Raw genomic sequence first — 25,976 nt, 5'->3', positions numbered from 1 at the left:
TTCCTTCCAAAGTGTAAATATAGAAAGGAGGGGAAAAGAGTACACTTTACACTAGAGAAACCAAACACTACCTTAGCTAGTTGATCAAAAGTAACATCAGCAGTGGTAAGTTATGATAACAGAATGTATTCTTGATATGATATGATGAGAATGGTTCATTACCTCTGTAGTTTTCCTCCCCTATCCATAACCCCAGTGTGATCATGAGAATAACATCAGAAAAATCCCAGTTGAGGGGCATTCTACAAAATTCCTGGCCAATACTCTTCAGAACTGTCAAAGTCATTAAAAAACAAAGGAAGTTTAAGAAACTTTCTAACCGAAGAGGAGCCTAAGGAGATATGATAACTAAATGTGATGTGGTATCTGGAAACAGAAAAAGCACATTAGGTGTAAACTAAGGAAATCTGAACAAAATATGGACTTTAGTTAATTAAAAATAATAAGCTTAGTTTTTTAAAAACTAAGGATAAGTGTTATATTAGAGCCTTGGTATTATCTCCATTAGCAAGCACAATCTGGGTGGATATGTTTAGATCATTAATGGCTTTTAAAAAGAAAAACGTTCTTAGCAATGAAACTGACATTTTTTTCTCTAGGCAAGTATTTATAACTCAGAGCGTTTATTAAGCAGTTTTTACACAATAGTTGTTATGTATGAGATACCGTACTTATTAACAATAGAGATAATAAAAAGATGACCCTTGCTTTTGAGGAGCCCACATTGCCATATGTTCACAACTAGGTAAGATTAATCTGCTGAAAATGAGTTGAAAATTTAACTATAACATTTACATTGTAGCCCAGGGAAGTAATAATTTTATTCAACTTGGAATACCTAAATGCAATATCAGTTTGTATGGCAAAAGTTAAGGATAATTTGGGAATAATGTCAGCAAGATGGTGGAATAGGAAGCACTAGGACCTCATTCTGCCGTGGAGACACTGACTTAAGAGCAATATATAGACCATATTGCCTTTGTGAGAATTCCAGAAACAATTTAAATGGTTGTAGTCACCCAGGCATACACAAAGCCAAGAAGAGCTGCGTTGAAGCCGGTAACAAGGTTCATTGCATTTGCTCACCTTCACCCTGGCAGAACAGGGTGTGATCAGGACAAAACTCCCAAGTCTTAGCTTCTCCCTTGGGGGAAAAAAGATGAGTGGAACCTGCATCTAGTGTTCTGGTTTTGCAAGGGCTGCTTGAGAGACTGGTTTCTATCTCTCTTGACTTGGGGTGCTGAAGGAAGCAGTAGTGTACTTTAGATGCGAGATTAGAGGCTGCCAAGAACAAGGCAAACTCTGTGATTTGTTATAGCAACAGAGAGACTGCAGTACTGCATAAAGAAACCAGGGTGAGCAAGATATTAGGTTTTTGAGAACAGGGGCAAACCTCTTTCACTTGGAAATTATACACATAATCCCAGAGAAGATACATCCCCAGGAAGGATTTGAGAGGCTCGTTGAATTGCTAGCCTGCCTGGAGAAGGTCTTTCCTTATAAAAAGTCAGTCTGTAAAGACTGGGAGAAGTGGCTGTTTTTCCAAATATTCAGATCTCAACAAGTGATCACAAGGCATAAAAAGAAACAAGGAAAAATTGGCCTCTTAAAGGAACAAAATGAATCTCCAGAAACTAATCCTAAAGAAATAGAGAACTATGAATTATCTGATAAAGAATTCAAAGTAACTCTAAAAGATAGCTAAAAGAGGACACAGACAAGTGAATAAAATCAGGAAAACAGTGCATGAACAAAATGAATATATCAACAAAGAGCAGTAAACTATAAAAAACAAAAAAATTCTAGAGATGAAGAATAAAATGACTGAATTGAAAAATGTGCAAGGGTTCAACAGCAAACTTGATCAAGTGAAAGAATTGGTACATTTGAAGATGGGTCATTTGAAATTTGAGTCAAAGGGGCAAAAAGAAAAAGAATGAAGAAAAGTGAAGAAAGCTTAAGGGATTTATGGTACACCATCAAACAGATCAATATATGTATTATACAAGTCCCAGAGGGAGCAGTGAGCTTATTTGGAATAATCATGGCTGAACACTTCCCAAATTTGAGGAAGGAAATGGAATACAAATTGAAGACACTTAATGAACTCCAACTAGAGTAATTCCAGAGATCCACACCAAGACACATAATCACACTGTAAAGACCATAAAGGTAGAATCTTGAAAAAGGCAAGAGAAAAGTGACTTCTCAAGGAGCTCCTAATAAGCTTATCAGCAGAATTCTCACCAACCTTGTAGGCCAGAGGGAGTTGGATGATATATTCAATTTGTTGAAAGAAATACAACTGCCAACCAAGAATACTATATTCATCAAAACTGTTCTTCAGAAATGAAGGTGAAATTAAGACTTTTCCTGGAAAAACAACAACTGAGGGAATTAATCACTACTAGACTTATTCTACAAAAAATGCTAAAGGGAGTCATTTAAACTGAAGCAAAAGAGGGGCGCCTGGGTGGCGCAGTCGGTTAAGCGTCCGACTTCAGCCAGGTCACGATCTCGCGGTCCGTGAGTTCGAGCCCCGCGTCAGGCTCTGGGCTGATGGCTCGGAGCCTGGAGCCTGTTTCCGATTCTGTGTCTCCCTCTCTCTCTGCCCCTCCCCCGTTCATGCTCTGTCTCTCTCTGTCCCAAAAATAAATAAAAAACGTTGAAAAAAAAAATTTAAAAAAAAAAAAAATAAATAAATAAACTGAAGCAAAAGGATTTTAAACAGCAATTAATCATATGAAAATAAAAAGTACTCTGGTAAAGGGAAACATAAAAAGAAATATAGAATCCTGTAGTATTTTGTTGGTTCATAAATCATCAAACAATTTTTTTAATGTTTATTTTTGAGAGAGAGAGCAAGAGCATGAGCAGGGGAGGGGCAGAGAGAGAGGGAGACACAGAATCCGAAGCAGGTTCCAGACTGTGAGCAGTCAGCACAGAGCCTGTGTGCGGCTCAAACTCATGGACCATGAGATTATGACCTGGGCCGAAGTTGGACATTTAACTGACTCAGCTACCCAGGCACCCCAATCATTTTTAATTCTAGTATGAAATTGGAAAGACAGAGCATAAGAAATAACTATAAATCTATGTTAATGGATATACAATATAAATAGATATAATTTGTGATATGAGTAAAATTAAGTGGGAGGTTGGAAATGTAAAGGAATAAAGTTTTTGTATGCAGTTGAAGTTTTTATTAGTTTAAGGTAGATTACTATAATTAGAAGTTTTATTTAATCCCCACAGTAACCACATGAGATGTGCAAAAGGAAATGAGAAAGGAATCAAAACATGTCACCAAAAAAAAAAAATCAACAAAACACAAAAGAAGGCAGTAAGAGAGGAAAAGAAGGACAAAATACTGCAAGAATTTATAGACAACAGTTAACAAAATGGCAGTAGAAGTTTTTTTTTCTGTCAGTGATTACTTCAAATGTAAATGGTTAAACTCCCTAATCAAAAGACTTAGATTGGCTCAGTGGATTAAAACAAAACAAAAACAAGGTCCAACTGTATACTGTCTACAAGAGACTTCAGATCTAAAGACACATATGCACTAAAAGGATGGAAAAAGATATTCCATGTAAATAGTAACCAAAAGAGCAAGAAGACATAAATTTATCAAACAAAATAGGCTTTAAATCAAAAAGTGTCATAAGAGATGAAGAAGGACGTTATATAATGATAAAAGGGTCAGTTCACCTAACATTAGAGCTCCCAAATGAATGAAGCAAACATTGTTGAAGGGACACAATAATAGGAGACTTCAGTACTCCACTTTGAGTAATGGATAGGAAAACCAGCCAGAAGGTCAATATATGAAACAGAGGACTTGGACAACACCAATTGAACAGACATATAGAGAATACTTCATCCAATAATAGCAGAATACACATTCTTCTCAAGCACACATAGATCGTTCTCCAGGATAGACTGTATGTAGGCCACAATAAGTCTTAACAAATTTAAAAAGATTGAAATCATGCTAAGTGTCTTTTCAGAACACAGTGGAATGAAACTAGAAATCAACAGCAGAAGAAAAACTGGAAAATCCACAAATACATGAAAATTAAACAGTATACTGTTAGTTAGCCAATGGGTGAAGGGAACAATCACAAGAGTGATTAGAAATATCTTGAGAAAATGAAAGTGAAAATGCAGCATACCAAAATATGTGGGATATAGTAAAAACAGTACAAAGAAGAACATTTATGGTGGTAAACACATTAAACAAGAAGGAAGATCTCAAGTCAACAACCTAACTTTACACCTCAAGGAACTAGAAGACTGAACTAAATCAAAAGTTAGCAGAAAAAAAGGAAAATTAATAAAGATTAGAATAGAAATAAATAAATAAATAAATAAATAAATAAATAAATAAATAAATAAATAGAAAAACAATAGAAAATTTCAAAGAAACTAAAGCAATTGATTTTTGTAAAGATTTAAAAAATTGACAAACTCTTAGCTAGATTAACTAGGAAAAAAAAGATTCAAATAAACAAACTCAGAAGTGTAAAGGAGACATTATGACATGCCACAGAAATAAATGTATTACAGGAGACTACTATGAACAAGTATACTCCAACAACTGGATAACATAGAGTAAGTGGATAAGTTCCTAAAAACAGACAAAATACCAACTGAATCATAAATTCTGTACATACCTATAACTAGTAAGAAGACTGAAACAGTAACTTCCTAACTAGAAAAGCCCAGGATCAGATGGCTTCACTGGAAAATACTACCAAACATTTATAGAAGTAACAACAATTCTACTCAAAACTTTCCAAAAAATTAAAGAGGAAAGAACACTTTCAGACTTATATGAGGCCAGCATTGCCTGATACCAAAGCCAGACAAAGTTAACTACAAGAAAAGTAAAGACCAGTATATCTGGTTTCTGCAGATGCAGAAATTCTCATCAGAATGTTAGCAGCCTAGATTCAGCAGGACCAAGTGGGATTTATTCCTGGGATGCAAGAATTGGGTCAACATATGAAAACAAAGAATGTGATATACCACATTAAAAGAATGAAGGACAAAACCCACATGATCACCTCAGTTGTTGCAGAAAAATGCATTTGACCAAATTCAGCACCCTTTAATGATAAAAACATTCAACAAACTAACAATAAATAGAAGGAAACTACCTCATGATAATAAAAACTATATATGACAAACCGCAAAACATTGCTGAAAGATATTGAGGTGATTGCTTCAGATACACAGACATCAATGCAAAAGCCATCAGAAATAGGAAAAAAAACAAGCATGACATTATCAGGAACACAATAATTTTCTAATAACTGACACAAAAGAAGTGGAAATCTACAAGTTACCTGAAAATTCTAAATAATTACTTGAAGGAAGCTCAGCATGATTCAAGAGAACAATAAACAAACTCAGGAAAACAATGTATGAACAAAATGAGAAATCATAAGACATAAATACATTTTGGAGCTTAAGCATATAAGTGAATGAAATGAAAAATTCAGTAGAGAGCTTCAACAACAGGCTCAATCAGGTAGAAGAAAGAATCTATGCATGTGAAGACAGGTCTCTTGATATTATCCAATCAGTGGGAAAAAAGAAATTAAATTGGAAAAGAGCAAAGAAAGTGTATGTGAATTATGGGACAACGTCAATTGAAACAATATTCACATTATGGGAGTCCCAGAAGGAGAAAGGAGAGCAAAAGACAGGGAAAACTTATTTGAAGAAATAATGGCTAAAAACTTTCCAAAACTAGGGAGAGATACAGTCATCCAGGAACATGAAGCTCAAGTGTCCCCAAAATGACTTAATCCAAAGAGATCACATTGTAGTCAAGCTCTCAAAAAAATCAAAGAATTCTAAAAGCAGCAAGAGAAAAAAGACTCACCACATACAAGGGAATCCTGATACAGCTGTCAGCAGACTTCTCAGCAGAAGGCCCAGCAGGCCTTCCATGTGCTCAAAGAAAAACACAATCAACCAAGAATACTTCAGAACTGTCAATCACAAACTTTAGAAATGAAGGAGAGATAAAGTCTTTCCCAAGCAAATAAAAGCTGGGGTAATTTATCATCATTAGATCTGCCTTATAAGAAATGCTAAAGGGAGTTCTTCAAGCTGAAAGGATGTGAATTAGTAACATGAAAATATATGGAAGTATAAAATTCACTGTTAAAGGTAAATATATAAATATATAGTTAATTTTCTGAATATTGCAATAGTGAACTCTAGCACATAGGTTAAAAGACAAAAGTGTTACCTATCAATGATGTAAATGACTTACATTCTCCACTAAAAGACATAGGGTGGCTCAATGAATTACAAAAAAAAAAAAAAAAAGATCCAAGTATATGGTGCCTATAAGAACACTCATAGACCAAAACTAAAAGGATGGAAAAATATTCTATGCAAATAGAAACCAAAAGAAGCTGGAGTAGCTATACTGATATTAGACAAAATAGACTTTAAGTGAAAAGCTGCAGCAAGAGATAAAATAAAGGGATCAATTCACTGAGAGGTTGTAACAATAGTAAATTTTTAGGCATCCAATAGGGGCACCTGGGTGGCTCAGTTGGTTGAGCTTCAGATGTTGGGTCAGGTCATGATCTTGCACTTGATGAGTTTGAGCCCTGTGTCAGGCTCTGTGCTCACAGCTCAGAGCCTGGAGCCTGCTTTGTACTCTGTGTCTCCCTCTCTCTCTGCCCCTCCCCAGCTCATGCTGTGTCTTTCTCTGTCTCAAAAATAAACATAAACATTAAGAAATATATATATAGACATCCAGTATTGGAACACCTAGATACATTAAATAGTTTATAGATCTGAAGACAAAAGTAGATAGCAATGCAATAATAGAGGATTTCAATACCTTGCTTTCAACAATGGGTAAATCATCCACATAGAAATATAATATGGAAATAATGGATTTGAATTACACTTAGACCAAATGGACCCAATAGACATGTACAGAATACAGAGTATTTCAACCACCAACAACAGAATATACATTCTTCTCAAGAATGGAACATGGAACATTCTTCAGGATAGATCATATGTTAGGCCACAAACAACTGTTAACAAATTTAATAAGAGTGAAATCTTATCAAGTATTTGACCACATGATATGGTATAAAAGTGAATAATAGGAAAGCTGGAAAATTCATAAATATGTAAACCGCACACTTCTGAAAAAACAGTGGGTCAAAAGAAGAAATCGAAAGGGAAATTTAAAAAAAATCTTGAGATGAACGAAAATGGAAACAAACATACCAAAAGTTATTGCATCTAGCAAAAACATTTCTAAGAGGAAGATTTATAGCGGTAAATACTTATATTAAGAAAAGAGAAAGATCTCAAACAACCTAATTTTACATTTCAAGGAAGTAGAAAATGAACAAAGCAGAAGAAAATAATAAAGATTAGAGCAGAAATAAATGAAATAGAGACTAGAAAGATGATGGAAAAGATAAATGAAACTGAGTTGGTTTTTTGAATAGAAATACAAAATTGACAAACCTTTAGCTGCACTTACCAGGAAAAAAAAAGATGACTGGAATAAGTGAGGGAGGAAACAGTATAACTGATACCGCAGAAATACAAAGGATCATAAGACTACTATGAACAATTTTATGCCAAAAAATTAGATAACTTAGAAGAAATGGATAGATGCATAGAAATGTAATTTACCAAGATTTAATCATGAAGTAATAGAAAAATGGAACAGACCAACAATGAGTAAGGGATTAGATGATGATGATGACAATAATAAATAATAATAAATCCCAACATATAAATGTCCAGGATGAGATGGCTTCACAGGTGAATTCTACCAAACATGTAAAGAATTGTTACCAATCCTTCTCAAACTCTTACAGAAAATTGAAGAGGAAAGAACACTTTCAAACTCATTTTATGAGGCCAGCATTACCAACATACCATGATCCAAGACAAGAACATTAAGAGAAAAGAAAATTACAGGTCAATATCCATAATGGACATAGATGCAGAATCTTCACCAAAATACTAGTGCCAAATTCTAGAACACATTAACAGGATCATACACGAGGATTTAATGATGTTCCTCCCTGGGATGCAAGCATCATTCAGGGTATGTAAATCATTAACATAATGAAGGATAAATATATCATCATCTCCATAGGTGCAGAAAAAGCATTTGGCAGTTCTTTTGTGATAAAAAAAAAAAAAAATCTGAACAAATTAGGTTTAGATGGGATGTTTCTCAGTATAATAATATATTGAAAAGCCCACAGCTAACCTCATACTTCGTGGTGAAACACTGAAAGCTTTTCCTCCAAGATCAGGAACAAGACAAGGATGCCCACTCTTATCACTGTGTTCTGTTTAACGTAGTACTGGAAGTCATAGAGCAATTAGGCAAGAAAGAGAAATAAAATGCATCCAAATTAGAAAGAAAAAGTAAAATTGTCTCTGCAGATGACATGCTCTTATATGCAGAATACCCTAAAGACTCCACCAAAAAACTGTTTGAACTAATAAAATAAGCAAGTAAAGTTGCAGATACAAAATTAGCATGCAGAAATCATTTGTGTTTCTATATACTAACAAATTATCTGAACGAGAAATAAGAAAGCAATCCCATTTGTAGTACCATTAAAAACAATAAAATACTTAGGAATAAATTTAACCAAGGAGGTGAAAGACATGTACACTGAAAACTGTAAGACATTGATGAAAGGGATTAATGAAGATCCAGCAATTGCACTAATAGATATTTACCCCAAGAATACAAAAATACAAATTCAAAGGGATACATGTACCCTGAATGTTTATAGCAGCAGCATCTACAATACCCAAATTATGGAAACGACCCAAAGGTTCTTTGACAGATGAATGAATAAAGAAAATGTGGTATATTTATATACAATGGAATATTACTCAGCCATAAAAAAGAATGAAATCTTGCAAAAAAGGACGTGGATGGAGCTAGAGAGGTTTATGCTAAGCGAAATAAGTCAGTCAGAAAAAGACAAATACCATATAATTCCATTCATATGTGGAATTTAAGAAACAAAACAAATGATCATAGGGGAACAAAAGAGAAAGAGAGGTAAACCAAACACACACTTTTAGCTATAGAGAACAAACACATGGTTACCAGAGGAGAAGTGGGGGAGGGGGGTGGGAATGGGTTAAATAGGTATTGAGGATTAAGGAGTGTACTTGTAATTGAGCACCATGTGTTATATGTTAAGTGTTGAATTACTAAATTGTACACCTGAAACATACAGTATAATGAAACTAACAATACACTGTATGTTAACTAACTGAAATTTAAATAAAAAATTTTTAAAAACAGATTGAAGAAGACACAACTAATTGGAAAGGTACCTCATGTTCTTGGATTGGAAGGATAGATATTTTTAAAGTTCATACTTTGTAAAACAATTTATAGATCCAGTGCAATCCCTAGCAAAATTCCAATGGCATTATTTTTATAGAAATAGTAAAACCATTCTGAAATTTGTGTGGAACCATAAGAGACCCTAAATACCAAAAACAATCTTGAGAATGAAGAATAAATCTGGAAGCATCACACTTCCTAAATTACAATTTATGATACAAAGGTATAGGAATCAAAACAGTGTGGCACTGGCATAAAATCAGGCACATAGACCAGTGGAACAGTATAGAGAGCTCAAACATAAACCCATGCATACGTGGTTAACTAATATTTGACAAGGGCACCAAGAACATACAGTGGGAAAATGGTAGTCTCTTCAATCAGTGGTGTTAGGAAAACTGGATATGCACATGTAAAAGAATGAAACTGGACTCCTGTCTTACATCAGTCACAGAAATTGTCTTGAAATGTGTCAGAGACATATGAAATCATAAGAAAAAGAGACTTACCTGACACTGTAAAACTCCTAAAAGAAAACATAGGGGGAAAATCCTTGACTTTGTTTTTAGCAGTGTTAGCTTGGATAAGACACCAACTTCACAGGCAAAGAAAGCTAAAATAAACATAAACACATCAAACTAAAGAGCTTCTACACAGTAAAGGAAATATTCAGTAAACTGAAATGGCAACCTATAGAATGGGAAAAAATATTTGCAAACTATATATGTCATAAGGGGTTAATATCTAAAATATAAAGAACTCACACAGCTAATAGGGGAAAAGCAAACAATCCAATTAGAAAATTGGCAGAGGAATTTAAGAGACACATTTCCAAAGAAGATATACAAACAGGTATGTCAACAGATGTATGAAGAGGAGTTCACGGTCACTAATCATCAGGCATACCAAAACCACAATGAGATATCACCTCACATCTATTATGGTAGCTATTTTCAAACAATGAGGTAACAAATGTTGATAAGGATGTGGGGAAAAAGGAACTCTGATGTACTCTTGGTTGGAATGTAAACTGGCATATCCAAAATGGAAAACAGTATGACGGGTCTTCAAAAGATTAAAAACAGAACTGTCAGATGATCCAGAAACCCACTCCTGGGTATATATCTGAAGGAATTGAAATCAGTGCATCGAAGGGATAACTGCACACCCATGTTCATTGTAGCATTATTCACAATAACCAAGACATGGAAGCAACCCAAATGCCCATCAACAGATGAATGTTAAAAAAAAAAAAAAAAGATGTGGTACATATATAAACTGGAATATTATTCAGCAGTGGGAAAAGAGGATATCCTGCCATTTGCAACAACACGGATAAACCTTGAGCACATTATGCTAAGTGCGATAAGTCAGAGAAAGACAAGTACTATATGATTATCACTAATTTGTGGAATCTAGAAAGTCAAACCTATAAAAAAAAAAATAGCCAGTGAAATGGTGATTACCACCAGGGAATAGGATGTGTGAGGGGTAAGATTCATAATGTTTAAGGGCACAAACTTGTAACAAGTAGTAAATAAGCCAGAGAGATATAAAAAATAAATAAAAATAAAAGGGAAATACTGAACAAAACATATTTGAACAAAAGAGCTTTCTTATACTTTAAGTTTTTCCTGAGTTTTGTTTTGTTTTGTGTACCTAGAGAGGTTGGTGATATGGAAGGAATATATATTTAAAAAAAAATAGTCATGTGGGATTAGTTGAAAATAAAGAACTATTGAAGAAGGGGAACCAGTGCTGGTATTTTATGAATCTTCTAACCTAGGTAAGAAAAAGCCACCAGAGCAAAAAAAATTAACAGCTTTCTTTTATAATCCAAAATTTTAGTTACGAATAATTATCTATCCACCCTCCAACCTGGGTAATTTGAAAAAGTCACTTGGTTCTTCCAGTTTTTGAAATAAAGAGTCTAATTTTAGCTTCTCTTCAGTCCTCAAAATTCCTTTTCTTCTCCTTGTTTCTTAGATTTTTATGCTGCACTGCCCCATTCTGGCTAGAAGAGAAGTTAGCACTCAGCTCAGATACTTCCCAGATCTCATCTTGCCTTTGGGGCAGGTAGATATCATGTTGCTTTCTTAGACTTTCATTTCTGTTGTAAGTTGAGAACTGACATCACCTCCAGATGGGGTGTGTAAGGGTATAGTGGTACCCCAGGTGGTTCTGCAGTCGCTGTGTCCTTCTGTGCTGGTAGAAGACAGACCTAGACTCTGGGATGCACATCTATACATGACTGATGATGACTGCCTTTTTTACTCCCATTTTTGTCATGACAGGAAAGGTCTTGCATGAGGAGCATGTTGAACTCTTGATGGAGGAGTTTGCATTCCTGAAAAAAGAAGTGGTGGGAAAAGACCTGCTAAAAGGGTCTCTCCTCTTTACAGGTCAGTTTGAGGTGGGATCACAGGTCATGTGTAACTGGTGAGGCCAGAAAGCTAACTAGGTTCTTTCCTAGTTCTCTAGGATGTTAATTTGGATTCATTTTTTCTAAAGACTGTCTGACTGAAGGCCAATTTAATATAATCTTCCCATGCTTCCACAAACAATAAAAATAGCCATTTTTTTTTCTTTCCTCAAATGAGATTTAAGTGCTTGGTGGACCTTAGGTAAAAGTATGTTAGAAATCTTAAGCTTACAAATGCTTCTGTCCCAACCTCTTAGATAGAATTTTCCTCATTAAATCTTAACAAATTGGAGACTATTTTTCCACAGGAGGTTGAACATGGACTCAGGTTCTTGGAGAGGAGAATATTTTTGTTCTCTTTGCAGAGTAAACAATATTCATAGCCCCTTTCTTCCTCCAACACATTACAAGGACATGGGCAGCCCCCAGAATATTTGGTCTACACTATATTTGATTATTTGCTCTATGTTGGTCATTATTTGAGGAGCTCCATTAGCAATAGGATATGAGCATCCTGGAGCCTCCTGCTCTTTGGATTGCCTTCTTATCTGGCTATATCCTAGAGTATTTGGAACCTTTCCTGAGGGCTTTCCTTATAGAAGCAAAACCTTGACATGGTCAGGCATTGCTAAGTGGTAAAACCATTTATCTCCTAATGAATTTTCAGAAAATAACAGTGAAACGCCTTTTTAAAATCCACCTTCATCTTTTAAAATAATGATAGAGTTGTAACAATAATAACCATGAACCTGTACAAGGAACTGTGCCACGTATGTGAATGTATTAATTAGTTCATGTTAATTCATATATGATAATCCTATAAAGTGAGTATTTATACCCCCATTATACACACAGAGAAAAGGAAGCTCAGAGAGGTGAATAGCTTCACAAAGTTGTCAAAAACAGCTTTGTGGCAGAGCCAGATTGGAGCTCAGGCCTCTGACTTCATGGCTCAAACATTTGATGGCTGCTCTGTCCTCTCCAAAAAGCCCAAGAGCAGACAGTAACCAGCTGAGAGGGAGAAACCTTTCTTTTGTAACTTTGATATTTAGGTCCTAGTGACTTCAAACCATGTTGTCTATGAAACTTATAATTTTTTTTGCTTTTATTTATAGCTTGTTCTCTTTTTTAAAACATAGTCATAATATGAATTCCTTTCAAGTCAGTATCAAATTTGTAAGGAATTAGTTTATAAACAACGTAACAGGTTATGTAGCCTTTTAAGTTTGGGTTATGTTTAAAATTGGGGCTGGAGAGAGTCGGGAGCAATATCTTAACCACACGTATTTCTCACACAGATATTTTTTTTAATGTACTTTTGTGTAGGAGATTATGAAGACTAAGGAAACACGTAACACTGTATCAGTTTTTTTTTATATTGACATAGTTTATAGGTATTGCTGTTTTCTTCATAGCTATCATGGTGCCTTCACCCTATTGTCATTTACCCTAATGTTAGTTATATGGTATTTATAGGAATATAGGCTTGGGGGCCTAAAATACCTTGATTCTTTTTCTTTTATAAGACTTCTTTAAATCACTAACTGAAGAGGGTATGTATGTATGTATGTGTGTGTATGTTTACTATATGTAAACCACATGTGCATAGTAGAAGCCTGAAATATTTTTATTATCCTATGGGCTAGATGGACTGCTGTTTCCAATAAGATGTTTTATTTTCCTAAGAAAATTGAATCAAGTAAACAAGAAAAAAGAGAAATGCTTCTATGAAGTTTTCATTCAGGCACCTAAATATTAGTAGTCATCTTGCATATCATGCTGTGAGGCAAGGTTGCTTTGTCTTGAGGACCTAGCCACACACCTGCCCACTTGCACCCTCAGCTCTCCAGCTATCAGTCCTTACTTCCCACTTCCCATGGTATTTGTGATTCCCCACAGCTGGCCCATTGGAAGAAGAGCGGTTTGGCTTCCCTGCGTTCAGTGGCATTTCTCGCCTGACCTGGCTGGTCTCCCTCTTTGGGGAACTTTCTCTTATATCCGCCACTTTGGAAGAGCGAAAGGAAGATCAACATATGAAAATGACTGTGTGCTTAGAGACAGAGAACAAACGGTAGGTTGTGAGAAACTGTGAGGAGGAAACTTGAGGACATTGTCATATGTTCACAAAGGTGAATCTAGACCGAGCCCAGAGGGCCTAGACCCCCAACCCCAACTCCAGAAGGACTGTCTGCTTTTGTAGACACAGTAGGTGCTGGGATTTCACTTATGTTGCCTTATTCATCCTCACAGCAGCCTTGGAAGGTAAATAAGACGAACATGATCCCCTTTGCCAAGAAGTACCTAGAGGCTTACAGAATTTGAGCAAGTTGCCTAAGCCACACAAGTGAGCAAGATCAGATGAAGTAACAGAAATCCAGTTTACCCCTGAGACCTGAATTTTTTCCAACATTTTATTATGAATGTTTCAGACATATGGTAAAGTTGGAAGAATTTTGCAGTGAACACCCATACAACTACTACCTAGATCTTGCCATTGACATTTTATCCTGCTTGCTTATCACGTGTCCAAATATCCATCCCTCATTGTGACTACAATTTAAGGTTCTGTTTCTCAGCTTTATCTTATACTGTCATACTATTCCCAAAGTGTTCTGATTCTTTATTTTTTATACCAAGTCTTTTAAAACAAAAGCATATTCATAATTCTCCTTGAAAAGCACTTGGGCTCTATAAAATATTTAAAATAACAAGTGTTTTGGAGTGTTTCTAAGTGTGCTTCCAGCTGGTGGGGCTCTTGGTAGTAAAAGAAACAGACCATTGGGTATTTACAAAAAGAGAAAAGTATTTGGGTTCCTGAATGAAGCCTGATCTTTGTCCATTTTGAGGAGTTTCCTCTTTGCTGGGGAAAGGCAGAGGTCACAGATGAAGGAAGATAAAGCACGCGGAACCTGCAAGTGCTGCATTTGGAGTAATAGCACTAGCGGACCCTGACATTGTAAGTGTAAGAATTGCAGCTCTGGTCTGACCATCCCCACGGACAGGTGCTGTCCCCAGTAGCCAGAGCTAAACATAGCTCAGGGTGCTTCTGGAGCACAGAAAAGGGGAATGTGGAGAGGTCAGGTCATGCTTCTCAGAGGAAAGTGTGCTCTTCTCAGTCCTTGACAGGAAATAAGATGTGAGGGAAGCAGAGACTAACTCATTATTGCAAAGGCGGGGCAGGCATCAGATGAGAGGTTGGGACAGATGGCAAACAACATATTATAATAAGTTGTTAATTACATATAATACTTTCTACTTCACAGATTGTACTTTTACTGTCACACCACCACAATAGCATAGGTGAAGCTGTATATTTATTAGTCATGTCCACTGATTAGGAAATTGAAACAGGAAACATCCTTGATGTTTGGCATTTCCTCAGACTTTAAGACTCCATGTTCTATGGAAGGATATGAGAAATTTTCTTAGGTAGATCAGAACCTTTGGAATATCTCAAATTTCTTTTTGTTCCCTTTAAAAAAAAATTATTTATTTTATTATTTATTTTATTTGAGAGAGAGGGATAGAGAGCACGAGCAGGGTAGAGGGGCAGAGGGAGAGAGAGAAGATCCCAAGCAGGCTCCATACTCTGCCTAGAGCCTGATGTGGGGTTCAATCCCACAACTTTGGGATCATGACCTGAGCTGAAATCAAGAGTCAGATGCTCAACTGATAGAGCCACCCAGGTGCCCCTGTCTCAAATTTATTTGTATCCAACGTTAAAGCAGTGAATAAACAGCATTAATGTTCATCTTTGTTATCAAATTCTGGAATGTTTTAAAGCGTGTACCATGTGCTTTTAAAACTAGCCATGAGCTGAAACTAATACAGTGTTAATGTCACCTACCTCAGTTAAGTAAAACAAAACTAGCCATGGAGATTAATGTTTTAGAAGTGAGACCAACTTTTTGATAATAGAGTTTGTAATAATTTATTTTTAAAAATTGGAGTCATAATCAAAAATTTTTAAATGATAGATTGAACACCTTAGTTTTACTAGTTTACTAATCTAACTACTATCTTTTAGACTCTGTCTGACCTGAATATGAATTTTTTATGTATGGGCTATCATTGATTTATACATGAATCATTTTATCATTTTAATGACTTCCAGAATAGACAACTTGGTGAAATGTAGCTCTTCAAAGCAAGTAAGTCCCTGCTTGGTTTACATGCCGCTTAGTATAGTGTCCTCTGTGACAGAGAAAGGCCATCTTATCCTGTAAATGCAGTTATGGCTTCTGACTGTGCTTGGGAAGAATGCTTGGGATCTGTGGGCTTCTTTTCTCTCTCTCCCCCAAAACTTGACTCAGTCTGCAGGCCTGAGTTTCAGCTTTCAACTATAAGTAGATGTCTTTCTAGGGTTGTTAACTGCACATTAGGAGCCTGTGCCAGTTGTTTCCAGACACAATTTTTTAAGTTATAGCTACCTTCAAACAATAGAGTAGAATAGAACAGAACCATAACTGGGAATAGGGAAGGGGGGGGGGGGTGGGAGGTGGTGGGAAGCATGATTTTGAGAGGTCACAATAAAAGGACTAGCCAGACAGGGATCATTACTTGAATTCCTGTTGTGGAAGTGCTGGTGTTAGAGACTGTTTACTGAGTGCTTACCGTGTGCCAGGCACAGGCCTAGCCCTTTAACAAGGATTTTCTCATAGAATCTTTATGCGAACTCTCTAAGTGGGAATTATTATGATCACCTGGGAAACTGAGGTTCAGCACTGTTAAGAAACTTGCTAAAGGCACAGAACTAAGTGTTGTGTGAGAATCACACTTAGGCAGCCTGTCTCCTGTCCCCAGATTGTGACACCTTCTCCCCAAAACTGCATGGGAAGGGCACAAGAAAGGAAGGTCTTAGAAACCACATCAGGTCTCGTCTTTCCCTTGTTGCAGTCTTCACCTGCCAATGACCTGGGTGTCATTGTCTTAGAGCCCAAGGTCATCCAGATAACCCTAGTGCAGCTTAATTCTCAAGCCCGTGTTCTTTCCATCTTACCAACAGTTTTCACACTTTGTAAAAATAAACAATACTTTTTTAATGCAAATGTCATGTGGATAGTCAATGTATAGAAGAGTTACATGTTTCAGCTCTCCTGTCAAAGACAGCTGGTAGGAGTGTGGTCCCTGCCTGCTCATCCTTAAGAGCCTGGGGAGAGCAGTTAGAAATCACCACCTCCACTGGGTTTGCAGATGCAGGCTGAAACTCGGGATATGGATGTGGTTAAACACCTCCCTGTGGAAGGGGAGACCTAAGAAGCTTTTTGTTGGTAGTCTATGCCCAAGTTGACAAATGCAAATATTTGCAAATGAAAGTTCTCGCAGAGAGAAAGAGTGGAGGAGCTGTCTGTGAATTTAAAACTTGTGTTTTGGGTTGGGATGTCTGGAGCTAAGTGTTGTCCAAGCCCAGAACGTGTGTGGACAAGGTCCCATCCTCAGCCCTACTCTATTCAGTTGACAGTAAAGTGCCAACAGTCAGTATGCACACACCGGATAATGTATGGAAGTGTTTAATCACTATATTGTACGCCTGAAGCTAATATATTGTACACTGTTAAGTAACTGGAATTAAAATAAAAACTTTTTTAAAAAGTTACAGATAAGACAGTCACAAGAAAAAACAAACATGTTCACACAAAATCATTGAGTGAATTCCCTTTCCTGATGGCAAAATTAAATGAAGGACTGTTTGGCCCTGAAGTTGGAAACAATCACCCAAGGCCTTTGGGAGGCTGGTAGAGGTCAAGATGCCACCTGAGCCACTACATTGAGCAGCAGCTTCAGGGAAGATAGGTACAATATGCAGACCTGTTACCAGGTTCTCACGGGCTAGCAAACATCCACCTGCACTCTCTTGTAATCTCTAACATTTATGATTCTTTTGTCTTTGCAGTCCGCTCACATGGATTGAAGAGAAAGGACCTGGTCTAAAACGAAACAGACATTTAAGCTTCCATTTTAAATCTGGGTCCCTGGAGAATATGCCAAATGTAGGAGTCAATAAGAATATTTTCCTGAAAGATCAAAACATATTTGTCCAGAAACTCTTGGGCCAGTTCTCTGAAAAGGAACTGGCTGCTGAAAAGAAACGCATCCTGCACTGCCTGTGGCTTGCAGAAGAAATCCAGAAATACTGCTACTCAAAGAAGGAAGAGAAGGAAACATGCGGCACATCTAAGATGGGACCATAGTTTGCTTTTTATGACGAGTTGACCTCTATCTCTATTCTTACAATTAAACATATCTTGGGCAAACAGGATTTGCTTACTGTCCCGAGCTGTGTTGGGAGTGATATTTGGGAGTTGGGACACATGTAATAGGGATGAGAGAACTAACCTTGGTAGAGCTGAGCCAAGTGCTTCGTATGCCTGATTTAATTTACTCTTCCCAACAACCCTATCAGATGGGTATTACCAGGTTTGTTTTCATTAGCATATTGGAAAATTTTATTTGAAGTCACCCAGATAGTAAATACGAGAACCAGCCTTTAAATCTTACTCATGCACTGAACCACTGCAAAATAGCCTCTTCCCTGCTTTAAGGAGTTATGTTTCACCCAACAAACTGTCACTGGGCGAGTATGCTAGGTGCTAAGGATTCTAAAAATGAATAAGACATAGCCGCTTTCCTCGCTAACTTTGTCGAAAGCAAACCAGTCATACAAACTGGTCACTGTAATGTAATAGGTCCAGTAAAAGAGGTATGCCCCTGGTCATCTGGAGGAAGGTTTGGGGAAAACCTACAAACCAAATCTTCATAACTAGGTTAGTTGTGTACAGGTGAGAGGAGGGCTTTTCTTGGCAGAGTGCTGACATGAGCAAAGAGAAGGAAGTGAGAAACAAGCTGGTGAGTACCCTGGGAACAGTGTTGCTAGAGCATTGTGTCTGGAGGAGGGAGTCCCACAGATTAAATCTGTGGGGTCCCTATAAGCCAGATCAAGGAGCTAGGGTCTTATTTCTTAGGCACTGAAGGCTCTTATTTAACAGGGGAGTGGCATGGTCAGTTTTCTAGTTTAGAAATGAAAACTTCCAGGAGGAAATGAGACTTGAGGCCAAGGAGGAGGCATCCCGTTAAGAGCCAACAAATGTGTTCATACTTGCAGCCCTTGGCTTATCTAGACTCACTGCTTCTGTTGAGACACAGCTGACTTGAGGCAGAGCTGATTCCCAGGAATCTTCCCTTTCATTTCATTGGTTGTCCTGTTGCATTTTCTTTGAAGCTTGTGTTAGATTTCTTGCCTTTGTGAATGTCTCCCTCTTGCTTTTTGCCTACTACCTTCCCATTGTGAGGTTTAGGAGCTGGGAAGTCATTGGTGTCAGCACTCTATTTTCTACCTCGATTTCCATGATTCTGTCACCATATACCTCAAGGTAGGAACCAAAACTCCTTAAGGTTCTTTTATTTGCCATATAAAACAGTTTAATAAATATTGGTCAGTTGGTTCTCTTGTTTTATTATTCACATCAAATATCCTTTGTGGCCAGGAAATATTGTATCTATTTTTGTGTGTTGTACAGCATCTAGCATGAGGCAAATATGTGATTAGAATGTAGTGCAATGGCATCTCCCATTTGGGCCTGATAGCTCTGCTATTTCAAAAATATTGGCCGTATTTGGTATTAGAGGTGGGGGTGGGTGCCAAAACCAGAGCTGGATAGTAAAGTGGTATAAACTGGTTTTATTTAATTAAGACTTGTGATAGATGAAAACAGATCTCAGTATAGAACCAGGCTCAATTCCAAATTGTATTTTCAGTGGATGGAAAATTACTAAGAGGAAACATGGGGAGGGAATTCTGTCTAAACCAACTTGATAAGGTTCTTGCTGAAGGCAGGCCAGTGTACTCAAATACCAGGGCTGGGGGACAAGGGATTTGATCAGATATTGATTCTCATGGAACTGACTTAAGAGTTTTGCTAAATTGGGTGATGCAAAGACAGACGTGGAAATCCAAAGTTTGAGGCCCAGTTTGAGAAGAGGGTTCAGAGGAGCCTGACTAAAAGTTTGGTCAAAGTCTTTGTCATGGGTTATGTGATTACTAATTGATGACTACTCATCTTAAGCTTGTTTTGTGTGTGGTCAAGAGATTAAAATGAAAACATCCATTAGTTTTACTAATTGGTAAGAATTGCAGAAGGAGAAGGAAAAGATGGGAGAAAATAGAATCTGGAGAGATGGAGCAGGAGTCCTTCCTCTGCTATTTACAACTGCCCTCATCATCCTTTGGGGCTACTGGAGCCATTCTGGCCCCAGCCAACTGCAGCATTTCCCAAATACTCCTTCCTCTGAAACCCCACCCCCACCCCCACCCCCAATCATCACTGTCTTCCAGAGCTTCACTGAAGTAAAGCCACAAGTATCCCCTGCCATTTGTTTACCCAAAATATGGTGACCTTTGTTTTTTCCCTTGACTTTCATGGAAGGCTTAGTGAGAAAAGAGGGATTTGAAGTCTGAGATTTCAGAACAAATTAGGCTTTTTGTCCAACTAGAAGAAAAAAGCCCTTTATCCCACTGTACTAATGCTTTGTGTTAGAGGGTCTTCTGGAAGGAAAGTAACATAGTAGTGCCCTTGATCCCTCTCTGCTCCTCACCCACTTCTGTGGTAGGAGCAACCTGCCTTTAGTGATAAAGCTGAAAAAGAAACTAAGCAGCAAAGCCCAACCTCCCTCTAGGTGCACCTGAATTCTCCATTTGTCCATGTGGTAGGTGACAGGGGTAGGCTCTTCCTCTGTAGTGGGGTGGCTTGAAGCTTTGAAAGAAAGTTACTCTAAGAGCAGAGTAGCAAACCTATTTGGGTTTGGATCCCAGCTACATTTCCCAATCTTTGTCATAATAAAGCTGGTACTTTTTTAAAAAACTTAGACTCTCTCCTATGTTTATAGCTGAATTGGTCCCCAGAATTGGGAAGGAGAAAAAGGAATGCACCTTGCTGGCACCTTAAATCCTAACAATAGATTCTCTCCTTAGGGTTTACTGCGTGAAGGAATCAAGTGGAAAAAAAAAAGAGGGTGGGGAGGAAACATTTTAGTCAATGGCTCTACGGTTCCTCAAGAGAGGGCTTCTGTTTGGGAAATTCCTTGCTAAGCCAGTCCATAAGTAGTGGTGGTGTTGGAGATGGAGGGGGATTGACTGTAATAAAAGGAGAAGCTTTGGGAACCTAGGCTGATGGGTTGAAGGGGAAAAAAATAGACACTCCTCTCTGCAAAAGTAATTAATAGGATTTAATGGGAAAGAAGGGAATAAGAGGTCTAGGATAATGAAGCCCTTGATACTCAAAATGTGGTGTGCTGACCAGTAGCCTTGGCTTTGGCATGGCCTAAAAACTTGTTAGAAATGCAAATTCTGAGGCCCACCTTAGACCTACTGAACCAGAATCTGCATTTTAGATTGCATGGTGATTCCTGTGCATATCAAAGTTTCTTGGAGCTTGTGGACTAGTAAGGAAGAAAAGTGTTACTCATAATAAATGTTAAAGCACAGCTATGAATAATGCTAAAGGAGGATTTTAAAATCTTGTTCTAGAGAGAGTTTTTCTAGTCAAGAATTTAGGAAAACCTTCCCTAAAGAATGCATTGAAATCTGAACATTGAGAAAGACTTTTGGCAGATGTAGGCAGACAAGGATGTGGAGAACATTTCAGGTGGAAGGAATAGCACATGCAAAACCCTTATGTCCAGCTATGCCTGAGGCCAGCAATACCCCTGGATGTTACAGGTGTGGGCACCTTAAATTCCCTCTTGTTAATTCCATTTGGCTTTTCTAAACCTACCTTTTTTTTTTTTTTTTTTTTTTTTAAGTTGTGAAATGAGAATGGGCTACTAACATTGGAGAGTCTCTTTTACTGACTTCAAAAAAGTATATTACTATTTATTAAACAAGCAATATCCGGGCCTGATGCTAAGAGGCTTACATACCTTACTCCATTTACTTTTTATAATTCCTATAAAAGGCCATATGCAGTAAGCACTTTTCCTTCATCTTTTTTTTTTAACACATGAGGCTCAGAATTTAAGCTGCATGGCTGAGTTCCTTTACCTAAGTCAATGCAAAGTGCAGCCTACATGCTAGGTCCTGTGGCCCAGTCCCTATTTGTGTAGTTTTATGGGTAACACAGCATGCTCATTTATTTATGTATTGTGTATTAATACTATCATGCTACAAAGGCAGAGTTGAGTAGTTGTGACAGAGACCGTATGGCCCACAAAGCCTAAAATATTTATAGTCTGGTCCCTTAGAGAAAACATTTGCCAGTCCCTGTTCTAGGTGGGAGCTCAGGTCTCTCTGAGGAAAGGACTAGGGTACAGCAGTCCAATTCTGTGGGAACCTGGAATTATGAATAATTCCCCTTTGCTTAGACAACAGCTACAGAAGAAAAGGCTTCAATGTTTTTCCATAGAGAGTTATGTTACCAGTGGGTTTCTCCAGAGTTGCATACTATCATAAATGCTCAATTGGCCTTGGCTCTCTATCAGTGACTCACTGTGTTCTGAGATACTGTAGAAATGCTCTACATTTGTTGGAAGTCTTTGAGAGCCTAGAGGCTTCGGGAATTGGGTTGGTGAGGATTTGGGATAGGGAAGGATATGTCAGAGCACTGTACACTGAGTCTAGAGTCCAAGCACAATATCAGTCCTTGTTGGACACCCAGAGTCTTCATTTGGAATCAAAGGAGTCATTGTCCTGGCAACCTGAGGATGCCCATGAGCAAAGACTATATACTGGGGATGGACAGAGTAAGGGGAATGGCTGAAGCCTGAGTTCCCTTGCACAGTCCTGGAGTCTGTAGGTCCTGAGCTTTATCCTGGGACCTTAAAGGGCCACTACCTTCCTCTCAGTCACATAAAAGTGCTGATTTTGTTTGGGGATCTTCATGCCTGTGGCTCCAGTGCTAGTGCTGGACATCAGGGAACAGGCAGCCTCCAGTGTCAGTGGTGTCCACTGAGTTTTGCTGGAGAAACTGGACCAGGGAAAGGTCATTCAGAGGTCATTCTGGATACAACAGGAATCTCCCATTACTAGCAGCTATCTCCACAGATTAAGCTGGTCAAAATCTAGATGGAGTGTTCCATGGTCTTTCTATTTCTTCGTTCAGTAACTGTCCCAAGCACTCACCTTGTGCTTGGGGATCTGGTGGGCCTAAGTGCAAGGCTTACAATGACAAAGTGGTCCCTGCCTGCCAGGTATTCACATTTTGGAGGGGGAGATGAACAAAGGTATGAAAGACATGTGAAAAAAAAAAAAAAGCCAGAAATATAATTGTGAAAAGAATGAGTGTGATGTGAGGACAGGTTGGGGAGTCACTGGAGTATATGAAAGGCTGCACTGAGGTGACATTTACTGGAGCCAGAATGACAAAAGGAATCCACACTGCACATGTCTGCAGTGTGTCAGGGAGAAGATATGGCTGGTGCAGAGAATAGGAGACAAAATTGTGTTTGTCCATTAGAAACATTAGAAAGGTGGAAAATGTGCCTGTAGGATTCTGGAAGGGGAGAGGCAGGGAGAAGGCAGATCATAGACCAGATGCTGGGACCTATTAGACCGTTAGTTATCCATTCCTCTCTGACAGCATTATTCGAATACCTTGAATCTTAAAACTACGAATATTTAATAGCTCACATTTTTCTGGGAGAAAATCCAGGCACAGCATAGCTGTGTGATACTGCCTCAAAGTCTCTATGAAGCCAGGGCTGTGGTCTCAACGGAGACTGAACAGGGTGATATTTTACTCCCAAGCTCACTCACATGGGCAATATCAGAATTCAGTTTGAACTCAGAACCTATTTCAATCTTTTGACCAGGGAACGTATATCTTTCTCTCCTATATAGGGGTCTCATAGGGTAGCCCCTAAGTTAAGTATTTGATCTCCCCATTTCCAGGGTTCATGGAGAGACAGAGGGAGCAAATGAGGACAGAAAGCAGAGAGACACACACAGAGAGAGACAGAGAGAGTAGAGATACAGAAAGAAGGGAGGAGAGAGAAAGGGCAGGAGGGAGACAGCGGAGTAGAGAGGAGAGAGAGATGGAACAAACACAGGACAAAGTAAGAAGAAAGTGACAGAATTTTTGTCATGAAGTCTTGAAATTGATCTCCCATCACTCCAACTGGGTTTCACTGGTTAGAAGGCAGTCACTAACAGTGTAGTGATTTTATAAGGAGTGAAGTTTCTTGACTGGACATGCATCACTGTCTGCATCCCCTGGGAAAGTCCAGGAGAGTATGTTGAGCAGGCATACCCCAGAAGCGAGAACAGTGGCCATTTCCAAAATGGCTGTAAGTGATGAACGTCCAGCCTCACTCATTATTAGAAAAGTGAACATAGGACAATGGATTTGTCCACCAAACCAGCAAAAACGTTTCACCACTCCTGAAACTAGACCCCTTTTTGGGCATTAGAGCTAAGGGCACTTATGTTTCAGTAGTGAGAGGGACCTCAACTCTCTTACTGGAGGGTGATTGTTGCCATGATTTCAGTTGCCATCAGCTTTGATTATGGTGAGAGGTTCTGCTTTTAGAAACCAAAGACAGTGATTAGAAATTTTCACAAAGAATTCATGTAGGCATTTGTGATCTGTGCTTGACTCTAAGAGCCTTCAATGGGACACCTCCTTCTCAGACAGAGAGGATCCATTTCCCCTGGAAGCAGGACCATGACACAACCATTTAAAATGATGGTGTCAGACAGAATGTCTCACACCATTGTCAAAACACTTTAATGGACCATGACCTAGTAAGTGATCTGTTAAGACTTTCTTTTTCTTTTTTTAATTTAAATGTTAGTTAGGAGGTGCCTAAATTGCTCAGTTGGATAAGCATCTGACTTCAGCTCAGGTCATGATCTCAGTTTGTGGGTTCGAGCCCCAAATTGGGCTCTGTGCTGACAGCTCAGAGCCTGGATCCTGCTTCTGATTCTGTGTATCTCTCTCTCTCTCTCTTTCTCTCTCTCTCTCTGTGCCCCTCTCCCACTCATATTCTCTCTCTCTCTCTCTCTCAAAAATAAATACACATTTAAAAATTTTTCTTAAATAAAAAAAAGTTAACATGTTTTCAGAAGTAGAATTCAGTGATTCATTACTTACATATAACACCCAGTGCTCATCACAAGTGCCCTCCTTAATAACCATCACTCATCGAGCTCATCTCTCACCCACCTCTGTCCATCAATCTGCAGTTTGTTCTCTATCATTGTCTCCCTTTCTTCTCCTCCCCACCTTCCCATATGTTAAATTCCATGTATGAGTGAAATCATATGATATTTGTCTTTCTCAGATGACTCATTTCGCTTAGCATAATACATTCTAGTTTCATCCACGTGTTGCAAATGGCAAGACTCCATGCTTTTTGATGGCTGAGTAATATTCTCATCAAGATAAAAAGCATTTGCACAGTGAAGGAAACAATCAACAAAACTCAAAGCAGCCTGCAGAATGGGAGAAAATATTTGCAAGCAACATATCTAATAAAGGGTTAGGATCCAAAATCTAGACACGACTTATCAAACTCAACACCCAAAATTCAAACAGCCCAGTTATGAAATGGGCAGAAGATATGAATAGACACTTTTCCAAGGAAGACTTCCAGATGGCAAACAGACACATGAAAAGATGCTCAACATCACTCATCATTCGGAAATGCAAAGCAAAACCATGATGAGATTCCACCTCACACCTGTTAGAATGGCTAAAATTAACAACAGAAAAGACATCAGTTGTTGGTGAGGATATGGAGAAAGGGGAACACTCTTGCACTGCAGGTTGGAATGCAAACTCGTGCAGCCACTTAGGTATGGTTTATTTAAGGAAAATGTTAGAGAGTATTCCTTCTATGGTTACTTGTTGTTCTCATTTCTGTGTACTATTTAGGGCACTGTCATCAGGTGAAGATTATTCTTTATGATGATTAGAGTAAAAAAGGTTGACAACCAATATAAATGGATATTTAAAGATATGGACTTGCATTTACCCTGTTAAAATGAAAACAATACAATAACAAAAACAAACAAAAACAAAAACAGTTTACTCAACCAAATAACCTAATTCACATTGAGATTCCACTCTGAAAATAATGTTCATATGTAGAAAAATAACCTAGGCTGTGATTGCCTTCGAATGCCAGGATTTTTATTTTCTTCCTTATCCTTATTTTGTCTTTCTAAATAGCACATCA

At 38.0% G+C, this 25,976-nt stretch overlaps 1 protein-coding gene across 6 annotated transcripts in view; it reads left to right on the top strand.

The window, feature by feature from the left end:
• The window catches only part of BLVRA (biliverdin reductase A), a 49,943-nt gene extending 31,864 nt beyond the window's left edge, over positions 1-18,079 (top strand). For all 6 annotated transcript variants that reach the window (XM_053898561.1, XM_053898559.1, XM_019451061.2 and 3 more), the window contains 3 exons: positions 11,680-11,787; positions 13,707-13,878; positions 17,701-18,079. In XM_053898561.1, coding sequence (XP_053754536.1) covers positions 11,680-11,787; positions 13,707-13,878; positions 17,701-17,998 — 578 coding nt within the window. In that variant the 3' untranslated portion in view covers positions 17,999-18,079. The remainder of the gene's footprint in view (positions 1-11,679; positions 11,788-13,706; positions 13,879-17,700) is intronic.
• Positions 18,080-25,976: the final 7,897 nt, after the last annotated feature.

This window comes from Panthera pardus, unplaced genomic scaffold (genome assembly GCF_024362965.1).
Source record: "Panthera pardus isolate Hobbes unplaced genomic scaffold, ASM2436296v1 HiC_scaffold_8, whole genome shotgun sequence".
NCBI classification, from domain to species: domain Eukaryota; kingdom Metazoa; phylum Chordata; class Mammalia; order Carnivora; family Felidae; genus Panthera; species Panthera pardus.
Note: the sequence above shows the minus strand (reverse complement) of the source record. Positions and strands in the feature narration are given on the sequence as shown.